The 14,603-nt window shown below is 52.3% G+C and overlaps 2 protein-coding genes across 5 annotated transcripts; both read right to left on the reverse strand.

Moving 5' to 3' along the window:
• Nucleotides 1–564: 564 nt before the first annotated feature.
• RNF227 (ring finger protein 227) lies at nucleotides 565–3,169 on the reverse strand. The gene is made up of 2 exons (XM_084863868.1): nucleotides 2,052–3,169; nucleotides 565–1,944 (listed from the first exon to the last, which is right to left on the reverse strand). Exons 1-2 carry the CDS (start codon nucleotides 2,794–2,796, stop codon nucleotides 1,889–1,891), a joined length of 801 nt encoding a protein of 266 aa, XP_084719994.1. The 5' UTR covers nucleotides 2,797–3,169; the 3' UTR covers nucleotides 565–1,888.
• A 4,019-nt stretch (nucleotides 3,170–7,188) lies between these two features.
• Nucleotides 7,189–14,531, reverse strand: KCNAB3 (potassium voltage-gated channel subfamily A regulatory beta subunit 3). Of its 4 annotated transcripts, none has more exons than XM_084863856.1 (15): nucleotides 14,458–14,531; nucleotides 13,878–14,358; nucleotides 12,519–12,562; nucleotides 12,395–12,432; nucleotides 11,828–11,907; nucleotides 10,303–10,347; nucleotides 10,173–10,217; nucleotides 9,920–9,963; nucleotides 9,638–9,724; nucleotides 9,295–9,380; nucleotides 9,038–9,158; nucleotides 8,859–8,953; nucleotides 8,656–8,767; nucleotides 8,397–8,485; nucleotides 7,189–8,156 (listed from the first exon to the last, which is right to left on the reverse strand). In XM_084863856.1, the coding sequence occupies exons 2-15, from the start codon at nucleotides 14,117–14,119 to the stop codon at nucleotides 8,079–8,081; spliced, it is 1,206 nt and encodes a 401-aa protein (XP_084719982.1). In that variant the 5' UTR covers nucleotides 14,120–14,358; nucleotides 14,458–14,531; the 3' UTR covers nucleotides 7,189–8,078. The 4 variants fall into 4 exon arrangements, with proteins under 4 accessions (XP_084719982.1, XP_084719984.1, XP_084719983.1 ...); XM_084863858.1 differs by having other exon boundaries at nucleotides 12,519–12,637; XM_084863857.1 differs by lacking the exon at nucleotides 14,458–14,531 and having other exon boundaries at nucleotides 13,878–14,414.
• Between the last annotated feature and the right edge of the window lie 72 nt (nucleotides 14,532–14,603).

A 14,603-nucleotide genomic window follows, 5' to 3' on the forward strand; every position in this document is an offset into this window, starting at 1 on the left:
TTTGCTGTTTCATATTATCTATCTTTTTCTCTTTTTAAAAACCTTGTGGCTACCTTTTTCTTTTTTATTTCTTGGATCATCAATTAAAACTCCCAAGGCTTTTCCCAACCCCGATCCTAATGTGACGAGCTCAGTTTAGAGATGGAGGGTGAGCAGCAGGATACCGATACAGGCCTCAGGTTGAGGTCAGAGAGATAGCAGAGATTCTGGACAGAAGTGTGTGCGGGGTTGCCTGCTGCGATTCAGAACTGCCTTCTATTCATCCTTTTGATCATCTTCCCATCTCCATCCTTCCCATGCTTAGTTCCCGCAAGAGTCAGCAGAGGTCCCCAAAGCTCCACGGGTTCAGTCCCAAGTGTGAATTGCGTCTTTTTTTTTTTTTTTTTTTTTTTTTTTAAGAGGTGGGGAGTGTGGGGTCAGACCTCCATAGCTTGCTAAGTATTTTAACTGCTAGACACTTCTTTGACGTATCGTTTACTCCCAGGGCTGCTCAGAAGCTGAGAGAGGTCCGACACTTTGTTTTTGAATGTTAAAAAATGAAAGATAAAATTCAACAAACACAGCTGAGAGAGGTCAATTTTTGAATGTTAAAAGGTTCAACATTTATTGAGTATTGGTACATACTGTGTGTTAACACTGTTGTTGGCACTGGAGATGAAATAGTCACAAGTCAGTCATTACTTTCATGGAGCTTACACTTTAGTAGGGACACTAACAAAACACATACTATCTGAAAATAAAGGCAAAGAACATAAAACAAGGCATCATGCTATAGAAGGTGAGGGAGGGGCAACACCAGGTTGATGCTGAAAAAGGCTTCCCAAAAGAGGGAACATGTAAGCTGAGACTTAAGGACAGGAAAAACCAAAATATGGTTTAAATTCACATTTTTAACTCAGAGGAAAATCCAACGACGCACATGAACTTAGGTTTCTTCAGCAACAGAATGTCATTTCAGAACCTTCAATAAAATAGTACAAAATTTATTCAATACCATTTGTGTTCTAAATATTTCACCCATAGATGGTAACCTCCTAGAGCACATAGGACCTGGGCTGACCAATGTTTATGTGTACACAGATCATTGGGATTCTTGTTAAAATGCAGGTTCTGATTCAGCAAGTGAAGTGGAATCCTGAGACTTTGTACTTCCAACAAGCCCCCACTGACTATGTACTGTAAGATACTGATGGGATTTAAGATCTGATGCTTTACCAAATGTCTCTTTTCTATCCTTGATAGGCCCTCATTAGGGCCTCAGATGAATGTTCTCTGGACCTTCTGATACCTGCGCTAACAGGTTGGAGGGGGATTCTGAAATGATGCAAGACAGAGGCAGCTGGATAATTTTAGGAAAACAGAGCTGGGGCGTGGGGGGGAGAGGGCAGCCAAACCAAACGGCTTATTTTTCTCAAGTCTCTTGGTGAAAGAGAAGTGAGATTAACATGAAAATCAGCCTCTGTCCTGTTACTTTTTTTCTCTCTTTTTTTTTTCTCTTTTTCATTTTCAAACCATTGACATATAATTGCTAAAATGGGACCTGTTGCTCCCACACACCAGAGTTGCCCTGGACAAAAGCCAAGTCCCAGCTAAGAAACAATCTGCCTTCTTCCCACGGCACACAGACTGTTTTTATCATCCCTGGGCCACTCTATCCTACATACGCATGGCTGGCACAGTCAGCAGATGGGGGCGATTCGTCTAGGAGCCTCCCCAGCTCAGCATCCACACCTTCCAGGGCGTTCCCTCCTGCCCTCGGCTGCACTTCCTCATCAGTGCCAATCCTGGGATGGGAGAGGGGTAGGCTTGGCATCAGCCCCTTGTACCACAGCTGGCCCTGGGAATGCAGCTCCCACCTTCCTTCGGCCTCAGCTCCCGGGCCTCGGGGTCACAGCGTGCAGCGAGTCATGTGGGCCAAGTCCTTGATCTCCGGACAGTACAGAACTGCGGGGAAGAAGAAGAAGGGTCAGTGGCAGCGGGAAGATGCAGTCTAACCCTGGGCATTCTCTCCCCCCACCCCGTCTCTGAAGCCTCCCGGGGCGGCCCCTCACCGTTGCTAGGCAGCGGGCGCCGCCAGCGGCGCGCGGGCGACAGCATCCGGTCCCAGAGCCGTCGGAACGCGCGCCACCCCGCGCTCCGCGGCCCCGACCCCTTGTCGCTCTCCTCCTCCTCGTCCTCGGCCTCCCGGTCGGCGTCGCCGCCTTCACGGCCCGGGCTACCAGCCTCATCGGGTTCACGATCAGCCCGCGCCTTTTCCTCCAGCCGCGACCACAAGTCCGGGTCCACCGGGATGTCGGTGACGCCGCCGCGCGGGAGCGGGGTGGGCGCGCGGCAGAAGGGGCAGGTGACGGCGCGGCGGAGGCGCACCACGCGCGCGGCCGCCCCGCCGCGCTCGCCGCGGGCCGCCAGCTCGCGCAGGCAGGCGGTGCAGAGCCGGTGGCCGCAGCGGGCGCGCGCCGTGCCGGGCAGGCGGCGGGGCGCGCGGGCCCCGAGGTTGAAGGGCCGGTAGCAGATGTCGCAGTCCAGCTCGCCCCGCTCCGGGAGAGATGGCACCTTCACCAGGAGCTGCATGCTGCCCGCCGCGGACTCGAGGCTGTCGCTAACGCGGCTGACGCCGTGGGCAGCGCGAACCAGCCCTCCCTGTGCCCCGGGTCGGGCCTCGGGGCGGGCGCCGCCGCGTCTCGCCCCTTTTAAAAATGAGACCCCGCCCCTCGAGGCAGGCGTCACGCAGATGTGGGGCCGCTCCCTGCGGCGGCATGTGTGGGGGCGGCGGCGGCCCGAGGCCGGGAATGTCATCCTGGCCGAGCTGGTCGGGGATGGGGTAGGAGGCCAGAGTGATGCCAGGCCTGGGGAGCCGGGGAGATAAGAGGTGCACAGCCCTCTGCTCCCTACACACCTTCCTTCAATCTCCGGCACAAAGCCTGCGCGCCAATTCTACCTACACGCACACCCCCGGTCCTCTTCCTGATCCCAGCCAGCCAAGGCACGGGTCTCTGCAGTCCCTGGCACCTGTTCGCTCAGCTGGTCACACTTGCATAGCCCCATCCAAGCAAGCTTCTCAGCCAGTGGCAGTGCTCATTCTGCCCCATCTTCAGTGGGCTCCTGGAGGTTTGAACGGATGCTGCCTGGCAGAAACTCTCATTCTGCCCGCAGCTCGCCTTGGTATATACATCCATCCATACCTCTCTCTCTCTCTCTCTCTCTCTCTCTCTCTCTCTCTCTCTCTCTCTCTCTCACACACACACACACACACACACACACACCACATCACACACACACACACACACACACACACACGCACGCACGCACGCACACACACTCTCTCACCGTGCTGTGGTAAGGCTGACTCCCTAATTTTCTTTCTTCAACAACTACCAGTCGTCATCTCAGTCTTTGGGGTGTCTTAGATTTCAGGACCATGGCCTTAGGAATCCTGGGAATCCTTTCCTTCCAGAGTAGTCAGGCCCGGACACCCACACACGATGATGATTCCAGCAAAACAGTCCGGCACGCGTTCTGACTCAGGGGTCTGACTTCCCTCACAGGTAAACAGGACATGGTACTCACAGCCCACATTCCCTCCCGGGGCCACACCCATCCCCAGCTGCCTCCTCACCCTCCTCTCCTGGGCCTGCAGTCGGGGTTCTGGGGAGGAGGGTAGCATCCAGGTGACTTGAGTTCATCTCCCAGCCACCACCGCTTACTAACAGTGACATTTTGAGCAAAGTTACTTCACTTCTCTGGGCCTTGGTTTCCTCATCTGTATAATATGGGTACTGATAGGAGTAAATGAGCTCTATGTGTAAAGTGCTTAGAATGGGGCCTAGCACAGAGTAAATGCCACGTATTAGCTGTAATTATTATCCTGTGCCCCAGCCTAGATTGTATTCATTTTAACTTCGCACTACCCAACATTTTCAACCTCTGTTTCTCTGGGTCATTACCAGACGGGTTTCTCTAGACCCATGCATTTACTGGCAGTCATGGGCCATGTAGAGCTGGTTTTGCTTTTTAATGACATTGTTAAAACCTTAGAAGTTAATCTTTTTGAGGAGGTATACCATTATTTTTAAGCAAACATTTCAGAACTCCTGAGCTGTATTGTCTTCATGGTCACTTGGGGGAAGCTACCTATTTATTTCAATGACGCGGTCATAATTCGAAACTGTTTTTGGAAATTCTCTTTGGGGTGGTGTTCAGAGATCTCACAGATTTTAAAATATCCTCAGTTGGTGATTAAATCTTAAACTTTTAAGGTCGATTTGATTGTATAGGTGCTCCCAACGTGTTTCACAGTTAAAGCCTCTTTAAGCTTCAGACCTGGATATCCAGTCACCTGCTCCTCCTTTCTTATTTATCTTCAAGGACCCAAACCAACGGTCTCCTTGTCCAAATCAGCATCTCTCCCCGTGTCTCCTACTTCTTTTTTAATCCAAACCCAGAAATCTACAACCAGCCCACAGAATTGTGAAAAAAAAATGTGAAAATTGTGTTTAGAAGTTGTTTCAAGCCACTACATTTTGGAGGTGATTTGTGTATCAATAGATAATTGATCTAGAAAGTTTCTTACTGTTCTCAAGATACAGAATATTCTAGAGTGCCCGCTAAGTCACTGTATGTTCTGAACCCACCCGTGTCTCACATTCCGCTTCCACTGCCTCTTTGTCCTTAGACGCTCTGGCTTTGCAGATCTCTGGATCGGATGTTCTTCTTGGCTGCAAGGCCTGCTAGTACGCTGTTCCCCTCGCCCTCTTGCTTTCACCTTAGTAATACCTACTTGTCTGCCAGCTCTCAGGGCAGCCTTTCTCTGGCCTTTGGACAACTGACGTTTCTCTTTGGGTGTTATTTGTTTGTTTTGCCCATTTGTAAGGTCCATGAAGGTTGTTCTGAGTCTGGTTTTGTTCACCACTGTATCCCATGGTAAGACTCAGTAAATGTTTGTTAAGTTAATGGATGAAGCTGCCTGGCTGGTATGGCTCAGTTGGTTGGGTGTCAACCCATACACTGCAAGGTCGCCAGTTTGATTCCCAGTCAGGTCACATACCCAGGTTGTAAATTCGGTCCCTGGGGTAACCAATGCTTCCCCCCCCCCCCTCTCCCTTCCCAGATGAAGTCAATTAAAAACATACATTTAAAAATGAATGAATGAGCTGAAACTGGTTTGGCTCAGTGGATAGAGCGTCAGCCTATCGATTCTGGTCAAGGGCATGTACCTTAGTTGCGGGCACATCCCCAGTGAGGGGTGTGCAGGAGGCAGCTGATCGATGATTCTCTCTCATCGATGTTTCTGACTCTCTATCCCTCTCTCTTCCTCTCTGTAAAAAGTCAATAAAATATATTAAAAAGAAATGAATGAAGTGAATGATAAATATGGTAAATGAGGTGTGCCAACAAAGGAAGGTTTCTTTTTTAATATATTTTATTGATTTTTTTACAGAGAGGAAGGGAGAGAGATAGAGAGAGGAAGGGAGAGAGATAGAGAGCTATCGACCAGCTGCCTCTTGCACACCCACTACCGGAGATGTGCCGGCAACCAATGTACATGCCCTTACCCGGAATCGAACCTGGGGCCTTTCAGTCTGCAGACCGCCGCTCTACCCCTAAGCCAAACCGGCTTCAGCTAAAGGAAGGTTTCTTGCAAGGGGGTTCTAAACTGCCTCTAAGGTCATTATAAGGAGGTGTTTGGTTTTTTTTATATGTTCTGAGCAATGGGGGAGACATTTGTAAAATAAGTGCATAACCCTCCAAGGGGTTATGTAAGAGAGGACTATTTTGAATTGATAAATTTATGTATGTTTGTTACAGAAAAACTAATGATAGTTTAGTCACACATTTGACCTCTTTGTTTCCTCCACCGTCTTCCAAAATGAGTGGAAGGTGGTAGGAGTGGTATGTAAGTATTCATTAGTTGATCCAGCTGGTTGCTAATCCAGAAAGTGGTATGCTGCTTTTTCTTTTAGAAATTGCTCTCCCCGCTTCACGATCAGGGGCGAGGATGAGTAGTGGGGAGATGGTGAGGTGGTTGCTGTTTTTTAATCCTCTCCCAAGGTTATGTTTTCATTGATTTTTAGAGTGACAGGAAGGGAGAGCGAGAGAATCACTGATGTGAAAGAAACATGGGTTGGCTGCCTCCCACATGGCCCCCGAGTGGGGACCAAACACACAACCTAGTTATGTGCCCTGCCTGGGGCTCGAACCCGGTAACCTGTACCAGAGGATGCGCCAGCCAGCTGAGTCCCCCGGGAATGGCAAAGTTGTGTTTTAAGAAAAGCAGCAGACCCAAGACCGGTTTAGCTCAATGGATAGAGCGTCGGCTTGGGGACTGAAGGGCCCCGGGTTCGATTCCGGTCAAGGGCATGTACCTTGGTTGCGGGCATATCCCCAGTAGGGGGTGTGTAAGAGGCAGCTGATCGATGACTCTCTCTCATTGATGTTTCTAACTCTCTATCTCTCTCCCTTCCTCTCTGTACAAAATCAATAAGATATATTTCAAAAAGCACATTCTTCCCTGCCTTGTGATCTTTAAAGGTTGTAACTTTCCACCCGCTTTCTATCTCAGGGAAATCAGAGTCCTTTGGGGAAGACTAGGGGGCTGTATCTGACACAATCCCATTCGATTCTGCTTTCCTGTCATCCTCACAAGTTTTCCTTTTTTTCCAAGGAAAACTCATTTCCTTTCTCTGTATCATCTCAGCCATAGACCAGTTTTCAGTTTACCTCTCCTTCACCAAATCCCAAAGCCTCAGCTTCAGAGCCACCCTCCCATTCAGCCACAAGAAACTAGTTCCTGAGTATGTGTGGTTAGCAGGCAAGAGTGAAAGGAAGGAGTATGAGACCAAAAGTGTGGCTAATGTAACTTCCAAAACAGAACAAGGGCAGTGGTGTCAGGGGGAGGAAAAGACCAGGAAGCCAGGTCTCTCTGGGTTCTAAGGAATGAGGCAACTGAAGGGAGGAAGGGAGGGAGGGAGGGAGGGAGGAAGGGAGAAAGGAAACTGGGGCCCAAGTAATTTGGCGCTGGCCCTTGAAAGTGGTGCCGAGGAGCACAATGCCTGGGTCTCTGGAGTCAATGAACGGTGGAGATAAGCCAGTACTGGAGCTTTCTAATGGCTGGGGCGAGAAGGCCAGCTATCTGAGACTGAGACCCTAACCTCCCACCCCCTGCGATTTCAGACAGCGATTGAGGAAGGATTAGGTTAAGATTTTATTTACAGTTCCCTGGGAAGTCTTACAGAAGAGAGGCCATTATTATTGCTTTAAGATTATTGCCGGAACTAAGACTGCAGTCCTCCCAAGCCAGGTAGAAGTCCTGGCCCTTTTAGGTTAGCCCCATACCCCTGCTTCCACCGAACGGCTGTCACTGTTTCCCGGGACACACAGCCCAGCCGCTTCCCAAGGGCCGCCCTGGCCCGGCTACACATCTGCCATCAATGTTCTCTCTGCCTTCGTCAGAAACAGCGTATTAACACTAATTCCAGTGTCAAGCCCTCCTTCGCCTCCTGACTGGGAGGCAGGGTCCTGGGTTCCCAAAGTTTATCCTTTAGTTCCCGCCAGGACCAGCCTGGCTTCCTTTGTATGGTATAACGTCATAACGGCAAAGAACCCCATTTTCCTTCGTCCCAGGTGACATCACAACTCACTTGTGAGGTTATTACCCCTGAATGACATTTCAAGGGCCACTTTTGAGGTAATCTGCGTTTCTTGTGTCTACCGTTTAGCTTTTTTTTTTTTTTACCCCCTTGGCTATTGGGGTAAGAGAGAAAGAGGGGAGACCAAATGGCAAGGAGGGTATGGCCCAGTAGCTCATGCTATTATAATAGCTCATGGTATTAGCAAAAAGGCCTGGAAGAACGCAGGAGGGAGCAGCGGACTACCTTTCCTCTCAAGCCCCACTGCGGAAGGATATGGCTTTGTTCATGCGCATAGATTATCGAAGCCGGAACTCGTTAGTGGGCGGGACCACTTGGCTCTGGCAGCTGCGTGGAGGGATCTGGAGCTGGAGGGGTTTGGCTTCGGGGACACAGTTCTGGGTGGGCAGGCGTGTAGCGGCTCCAGATTTGGGTCTCTGCGCCCCCGACAGGCTATTTCTTGGAATGTGGTTTGTTCCCCAGGAGCGCGTCTATCTCCGTCACCGTCTGCGGGGTCAGCTGGCTCAGCACCTGGAGGAGAATGGGGTGGTCGGGTCACTGAAGAAGGATCTGAAGTTTGAGGCCCTGCACTTAGAGGACCAAGCGGCAGGGAAAGAGGCACAGCTGTGGCCCGTTTTGCCTTGTGAGCCTGGAACCTCTCCTCTGCAAAGCGAGGGCCTTGTAGTGAGTCCTCACTTTGGGTTGGACAAGGAGGCCCTGGCTCCTGGGGAGGCGACAGAGATGGGCCCAGCCTCTGCCTCCCCAGCTCACCTGGAGGGCACCCAGATGTTCTATCAGCTGCTCTGCACTCGACACCCCCAGCAAGACCGAGCTGACACCCTCACTGCGGAGACACCACGCTGAAGCCAGAGGAGGAAAGCAAGAGAACGGATGGATGAGAATGAACACATGAACTTCAGAAGTGTCTCTGAGGAAGTGGATGCTCCCTCAGGACACACCACTCTCGGGTTTGAGAGTTTCTCCAAAGGAGACAAGGCCTCTGCAGGGTCCAGGGTTGGCAGTGTCTCACCAATAGCAAGCTGTGCCACAGTGCAGCCCAGCTGGTGAGCTATGGGTAGAAGGTCCATGACTTTGGCTTGTTGCTTCTTGCCATCCTCACTCTGCACTTTGTCCTTGAGCCACTGGTAACCAAAGAGAATCAGCAAAAGACACCCCATCCCCCCAGAACAGCCAACACAGGCCAGTCCTGCCACCTGAGCCCCACAATCAAACCTTGATGGTGGCCTTGCAGGGATCTGAGACTCGCCCGTCATACTTGCTGTGGATGAGGCCACAGGCCATAGGGGACCAGGTGACTGAGCCGACACCTAAGAGAAAGAGGATTCGATGTGGGGAAAGGAATCAAGGTGATGCTGAGCCCAAGGGGGAGGTGGGGACGAGGGGTTTCGAACCGATCTTGTGGTAGAGCTCTGGCAGCTGCATCTCCACCTTTTCCCGTTGAAACAGATGGTGCTCTGCTTGTTCACACACGGGGGGAATCAGATTGAACTGTCTGGCCACAGAGTAGGCCTCCTGAGGGGGGAAAGAGAGAGGGGTGGGGTGGGGAAGCATTCTTTGCATCTTCTTCCACTCCTTCTCCTCCAACAGAGTGGGGTTTGGCGTGGCCATGCGGAAAGCCGGACAGGGGAAAGTGGGGTAGAGCACTCACCATGATTTCTGCAGCCCCCCATCGGGATGTCCCCCAGTACAGAGCCAGGCCCTGGTTGATGACATAGGTCATGGCTCGAACAATCTCTAGGCATATGGGAGAGGAGAGCCTTACTGCCAGGTCCCTGGCATCCAGGGCTCCAATCTGCAGACCCCTGCCTGCCCCACCAAGACCCCAGGCATCTCTGTGGAGTCAGAGAGGTTGCTTTCTGCTCTTTGCCTCCCTCCCCGTCTAAGTCCTGGGGTCTGAGCCTCCCCCGTGGAGCAAGGGAGGCCTCCTGGCTTCCTGCAGAGGTCTGAGATGTGCTTGGTTTTGAAGGACTAAGTTGGGGTGCTGCTTTTACCCTCCATGGGACTGTTGGGATCTGAGCGACTAGCAAAGACGATGTCCACATATCCCAGCTGGAGACGTTCCAGAGATTCTCGCAAGCCTGGGGTAGGGATGAGGAGAGGAAGGTAAGTACCTTAGTTTCAGTTTCTGAAGAATTCAGATCTCACCGTTTTTCCATGGCCGTCCACATCCCAGTTCCCCCAGTCAAAGCCTCTAACTCAGGAGCTTCGGAATGTTCCCAGCTCCTCTGGGCTCCACACCAGGCCACTTCAGGTTCCTAGTCTCTGACTCTCACCCTCAATGATGTGTTTGCGGCTCAAGCCTCGCTCAGTCTCTGCCCTGTAGGAAAAGGTAAGTCAGAGATGAGGTGTGACCCGGGTAGGAGACCAGGGCTGGCCTGCACCATGAGGAACTGGGATTGCATGGGTTCTCACAGGTGGGATATAGACATGGGGTAGCAGACATAGGGACTGACGTCACCACCCCCATTCCATGCGCCATATACCTCTGAAGATCGCTTCCCCACTTCTAGTGGGGCAGCCACTTACTGTCCTCCCCCAAAAATCTTGGTGGTGATGACATAGCTTGATCTCCTGGAATAAGAGAAATGGGAGAACCAGCAAGAAAAGGACCTTTGATGATTATGTCCCTAGCAGTCCCCCCAAAACGCAGTCTCACCTCCAACCTTTGCTCTTGAGGATGTTGCCGAGGGTTCTTTCAGCCCTGGAGGAGAGACAATGGAGATGCACTGCCCCTCCAAGGTGGGTCAGTTCCTTCCCCTCTTCCTCACATTCCCCTTCAACTCATTTCCTCTTGTTAAGTGGAGAATACACCAGGAGTCCAAAGGGCTGTCAGCCCCATCCAGGACTAAAAAAAGGAAGCTCCCGGAACTAGGAGTATTGTCATATGGTTTTCATTCAATCATTCAATATATATCAACTGTGCATCAATTATGCGCCAAGCCCTGTTCTGAGTTCTGAAAGGAATAGAGCAGGATGAGGGGAGTGGGACTTGGAGACACTGGTCCCAACCATTTGTGTTGCCCCCTCCCCTTGAGTCTACAAAATCCCACCTCTCCTTCAAAGCTATGCTCAGAGTCTGCCTCTGAGAAAATCTTCGCTGATTGCTATCAACTACAGTCAGTCGGTCAGTCGTTGTTAGCTTCCATAGCTCTTACTGGTGATTTTCAACCGGTGTGCTACAGGAATTTCTAAAACATATAATAGCTGACTATTTAGTCCGGGCACTGGCCTACTTTCCCTTAAATTGTCAAATAAAAAAATGACAACAGCCAACACAATAATGAATTAAAATTATACACGTTTTTTTGGTCAGATTGCCCCCCCCCTCCAAGTTTTTTTTTTCTTTTTTTTTATGTGCCGTAGAATTTTAGTTATTAGTTTATGTGTGCCATGAGATGAAAAAGGTTGAAAGTCACTGGGCTACACAATTCTTGGACACATAATTATGAGCTGAAGTCTTAAGTTATGGTGGACTGTTCTTCGTTCTTTCATATCTCCCTGTCTTTTTGGTTGATTTGTTTAACTACTTAGACTGGGAGCTTTTGGAGGGCATATTGATATTATCCCACAAGTAATACCTACTCTGTGCTAGGCTCTGTGGAGGTACTTAGGTGACACAGGAAAAAGCAAGACAGATTGCATAGGAGGAGGAGCATCCCAGTGGAGCAGCAAATATGGCTACAGGAGCCAGTAATTGATCATGGTGTGTCGGTGTAAAGTGTGTTAGGAACGGAGGGGCTGGTGGGGCATTGTGTGAAGGCTTCCTGGAGAAGCAGACATTTGGCCAAGTCTTGAGGACGAGCAGAAGAGTCTGCCGTATGGAGAAGAGGTAGGGGTGGGTCGTTACACAGGTTTTGGCTTCTCCCAGTGTGAAGCCACGGGTGTGTGAAGTGGCATGGTGTGTTTGAAAATTTAGATTTATACTCCCCCCCCGCCATTGCACATAATTGGTGCCCACGATATACTTGTTGGCGTTATTTTATTGTGACTGCACAGTGTGCCCGCTGCCCTCTAAGCTGCTGTTTGGGGCTATGATTCCCATTATGTTTCGGGGGCCCACTGGCTGAAGGATAGAACTCGGTGTTGGCAGAATTCCCAGCGTTCTTGAGATGGAAAACATGAAGCTCTGATGTTCTCTCAGTCTTCTAAATATAAGTTAGCTCTTTCTCCCCGGTCCTTACTTTCCAGCTGCATACACGTCGGTGGTGTCAAACAGGTTTATGCCGTGCTCATAGGCTGCTGTCAGCACGTCCTCTGCTGTCTAGGGAGGGGAGAGAAAGAGTTAGAGATTCTCCACTGGCCCCTCAATGACCTCCCTCATTGCACTCTAGCACTTTAGCCTTAGCCCCTTGGCTTTTTTTTTTTTTTTTTAATATATTTTATTGATTTTTTACAGAGAGGAAGGAAGAGGGATAGCTAGAAACGTCAATGAGAGAGAAACATCGATCAGCTGCCTCTTGCACACCCCCTACTGGGGGATCTGCTCGCAGCCAAGGTACATGCCCTTGACCAGAATCGAACCCGGGAGCTTTCAGTCCACAGGCCGACGCTCTATCCATTGAGCCAAACCGGTTTCGGCAAGCCCCTTAGCCTTGATTTCTACATTCTCTTCCCTTTTCTCATCCTCTAGCCTCATGTCCCATTCACCATTCTCTGTGCTTGTTGTCCGAAACCCTACCCAAGTCCATTTCCCCTCGTCTGGTTCCCTCTTAGCCCCTCACCCTGCTTCTAGGTCCCATCACTTATACCTCATCCGAGATCTGAGAACCAAATGTGACCCAGGTACCTGCAAGAGAGAAGCCAGGTATGTGAGAACTGTGGGATGCGAGCTGTGAAAGAACGCCCTTCCCTTCAATCTTTTTTCGGACTCACCTAGGCCAAGACAGGACACACGAAGACCAGACTTCCCCAGGTTTCTGCGGGAGACAGAAGTAGCAGGAAGGTGTGGAGCCTCCATTAGGAACATACACGATCAGCCCCCAGCTCCTCTCCTTCCAGGATGAGAAGCCCTCACTCAGGGTCTCGGTCCAAAACTAGACCCCGTGGGCTGCCGACTTGGGCAGTGCTATGCCCACAGCACAAGTGAACAAATAAACGACCGTCCCTCTGGACACACGGTACAATGCTTATCTCCCTTCCTATCACGTTGAAGATTTACTGCCTGGTTTGTGCTTCTGCTGGTGGAGTTTTGTCTGTGGTCGAGTCATGTCTGCATGTGTGGAGTTGGGGGCTGGGAGGAATGTGACTAGCTGAGTGTGATCAGTGTGTGAAAACAGACCTTCAGACAGAGTGCTATGCTATAGCGCAGACACCACAGTGGGAGGAGTTAACCAAGTCAAGTTCAATTAATCAAGCAAGGGTGCCTGGATGGCCTAGGCTATGAGACTCCAACAAAGGTAGGCAGGACACCTAGGTGGGGGGTATGACAGGAGAGGCCAGTTCTCCCTCTTCCTCTCTCCACTCCCTCTGCCCCTGTGGGCTTGTGAAGTCTGTCTCTGAACTAGAAAGACCCCTCCCCCCAAGCCCCCACTCAGGCAATCAGCTCCCAAGCAGAGCTGCCACTTGGAAGGGATCAGATTCCTCAACTGACAAAGCCGGGTGGGCTCAGTGGGTGATCTCAGCTCACGGCCAGGCAGGAGCCCCTCCCCGCCCCCTCCTGCCAGTTCTGAGAGCCCAGCAGTTCTCTGAGATGAAGTTGGTTACATTACAGCCCACCTTCCCCGCCTGACCCAGGTTCCTCAGCATGGGGCTGAGAGATGTGGTCCATCTTTCGAACTTCTGTCCCCACCAAGACACTGGGCCCATGGGGCAGGGCAGGCGGGGGTGGTATCTGGGTCAGGCACCCTGAGCAGGCCGGAGGGAGAAGCCCTTTCCTTCTCCCTCTTCCCAGGACACGGATCCAAGGACACGGGGGGGGGGGGGGGGGGGGGGGGGAGGCACCCTGGGGATCCATGCATCCCTGGCTTTCCTGGGGGTAAGGAGAAAAGCTCAGGGGCATCCCCGGGCTCTGACAGGACCGGATCAACCTTGGTAAACTTGAATTTCTCCTAGTAGGGGTATCGACGGAGATCAAGAGAGGGACCAAGTAAGGGAGCGCCGGTGCTGGGAAGAAGAGAGAGAATGCGCCGGGACCTTCTTAGCGAAGTTTGAGGGGCTCCTGGGGCATCTCAGGAAGCCTCAGGGGTCAGGAAAGGGGAGCAGAGTGGGCGGGCTGCCCGGCCACCCCCATACCTGTATTTCATGCCAGTGCCTCGGCCGGTGCTCTCTCGGAGGACCCCAGGGGGCGCTGGGGGTCGGAGGACCACTGCGGTGCGGGCCTTGGGGCCCGACCCTCCTCCTCCCGGAGGATTCCCGTGCACCCCGCCGGCAGGCCCGCCGTTACCGCCCCCGGGGCCCGGCCGGGGTCCACACAGGCGGTCCTCACTGTTCCGGCTGCGGAGGTTCTGCTCGGTGCACGCGATGGACACCTGCATGCCGGCTGCCCGCGGCCGGGGGCTCCCGGGGGAGGGAAGGTGGGAAGCCGGGACGCCCGAGGGCGGACGAGCGGGGTGCAGCGGCGGGAGCCCCGCGGAGCGCGGGGAGGCTGAGGCTGCGGAGGGAGTCAGCAGGCAGGGCCGGGCCGCGGGGGCGGGCTGCTGGAGGTCGCGGGGTTTGCGGTGGGAGGAGAGAGACGCAGGGGATCCACGAGTGGAGATATTCGTCTACGGGGACCCTGGCGCGGGAAGAGGAGCCGGAATGAATGAGGGTAACGGTGGAGGGCGATCTAGGAGGGTAGGGACCAAGGAGGAGGAGGGGGGAGAAGAGGTGCCACCTCAGGCTGATCCGCAGGGGACCCGCTGGGTTCCCAGCCGCGTCCGCAGCGGGGCCGGCTACTCAACATGCAGGCACCGCCTCTCATTTGCATAAACACGCCCACCTCCCAGTTAAACCCGCTTCCTCATCTGCATAGGCCCCGCC

This window comes from Pipistrellus hanaki, assembly GCF_964339955.1.
Source record: "Pipistrellus hanaki genome assembly, chromosome: 16".
Classification (NCBI taxonomy): Eukaryota; Metazoa; Chordata; class Mammalia; order Chiroptera; family Vespertilionidae; genus Pipistrellus; species Pipistrellus hanaki.

Coding starts and splice junctions, on each gene's coding strand:
- RNF227 (XM_084863868.1), bottom strand. CDS start 2,796: ATGACATTCCCGGCCTCGGGCCGCCGCCGCCCCCACACATGCCGCCGC. Junction 1,945..2,051: donor GCGCCCGCTGCCTAGCAACG/GTGAGGGGCCGC, acceptor TCTTCCCCGCAG/TTCTGTACTGTCCGGAGATC.
- KCNAB3 (XM_084863856.1), bottom strand. CDS start 14,119: ATGCAGGTGTCCATCGCGTGCACCGAGCAGAACCTCCGCAGCCGGAAC. Junction 12,433..12,518: donor TGTGTCCTGTCTTGGCCTAG/GTGAGTCCGAAA, acceptor TCTCTCTTGCAG/GTACCTGGGTCACATTTGGT. Junction 8,486..8,655: donor TGTGGCACAGCTTGCTATTG/GTGAGACACTGC, acceptor CTCTGGCTTCAG/CGTGGTGTCTCCGCAGTGAG.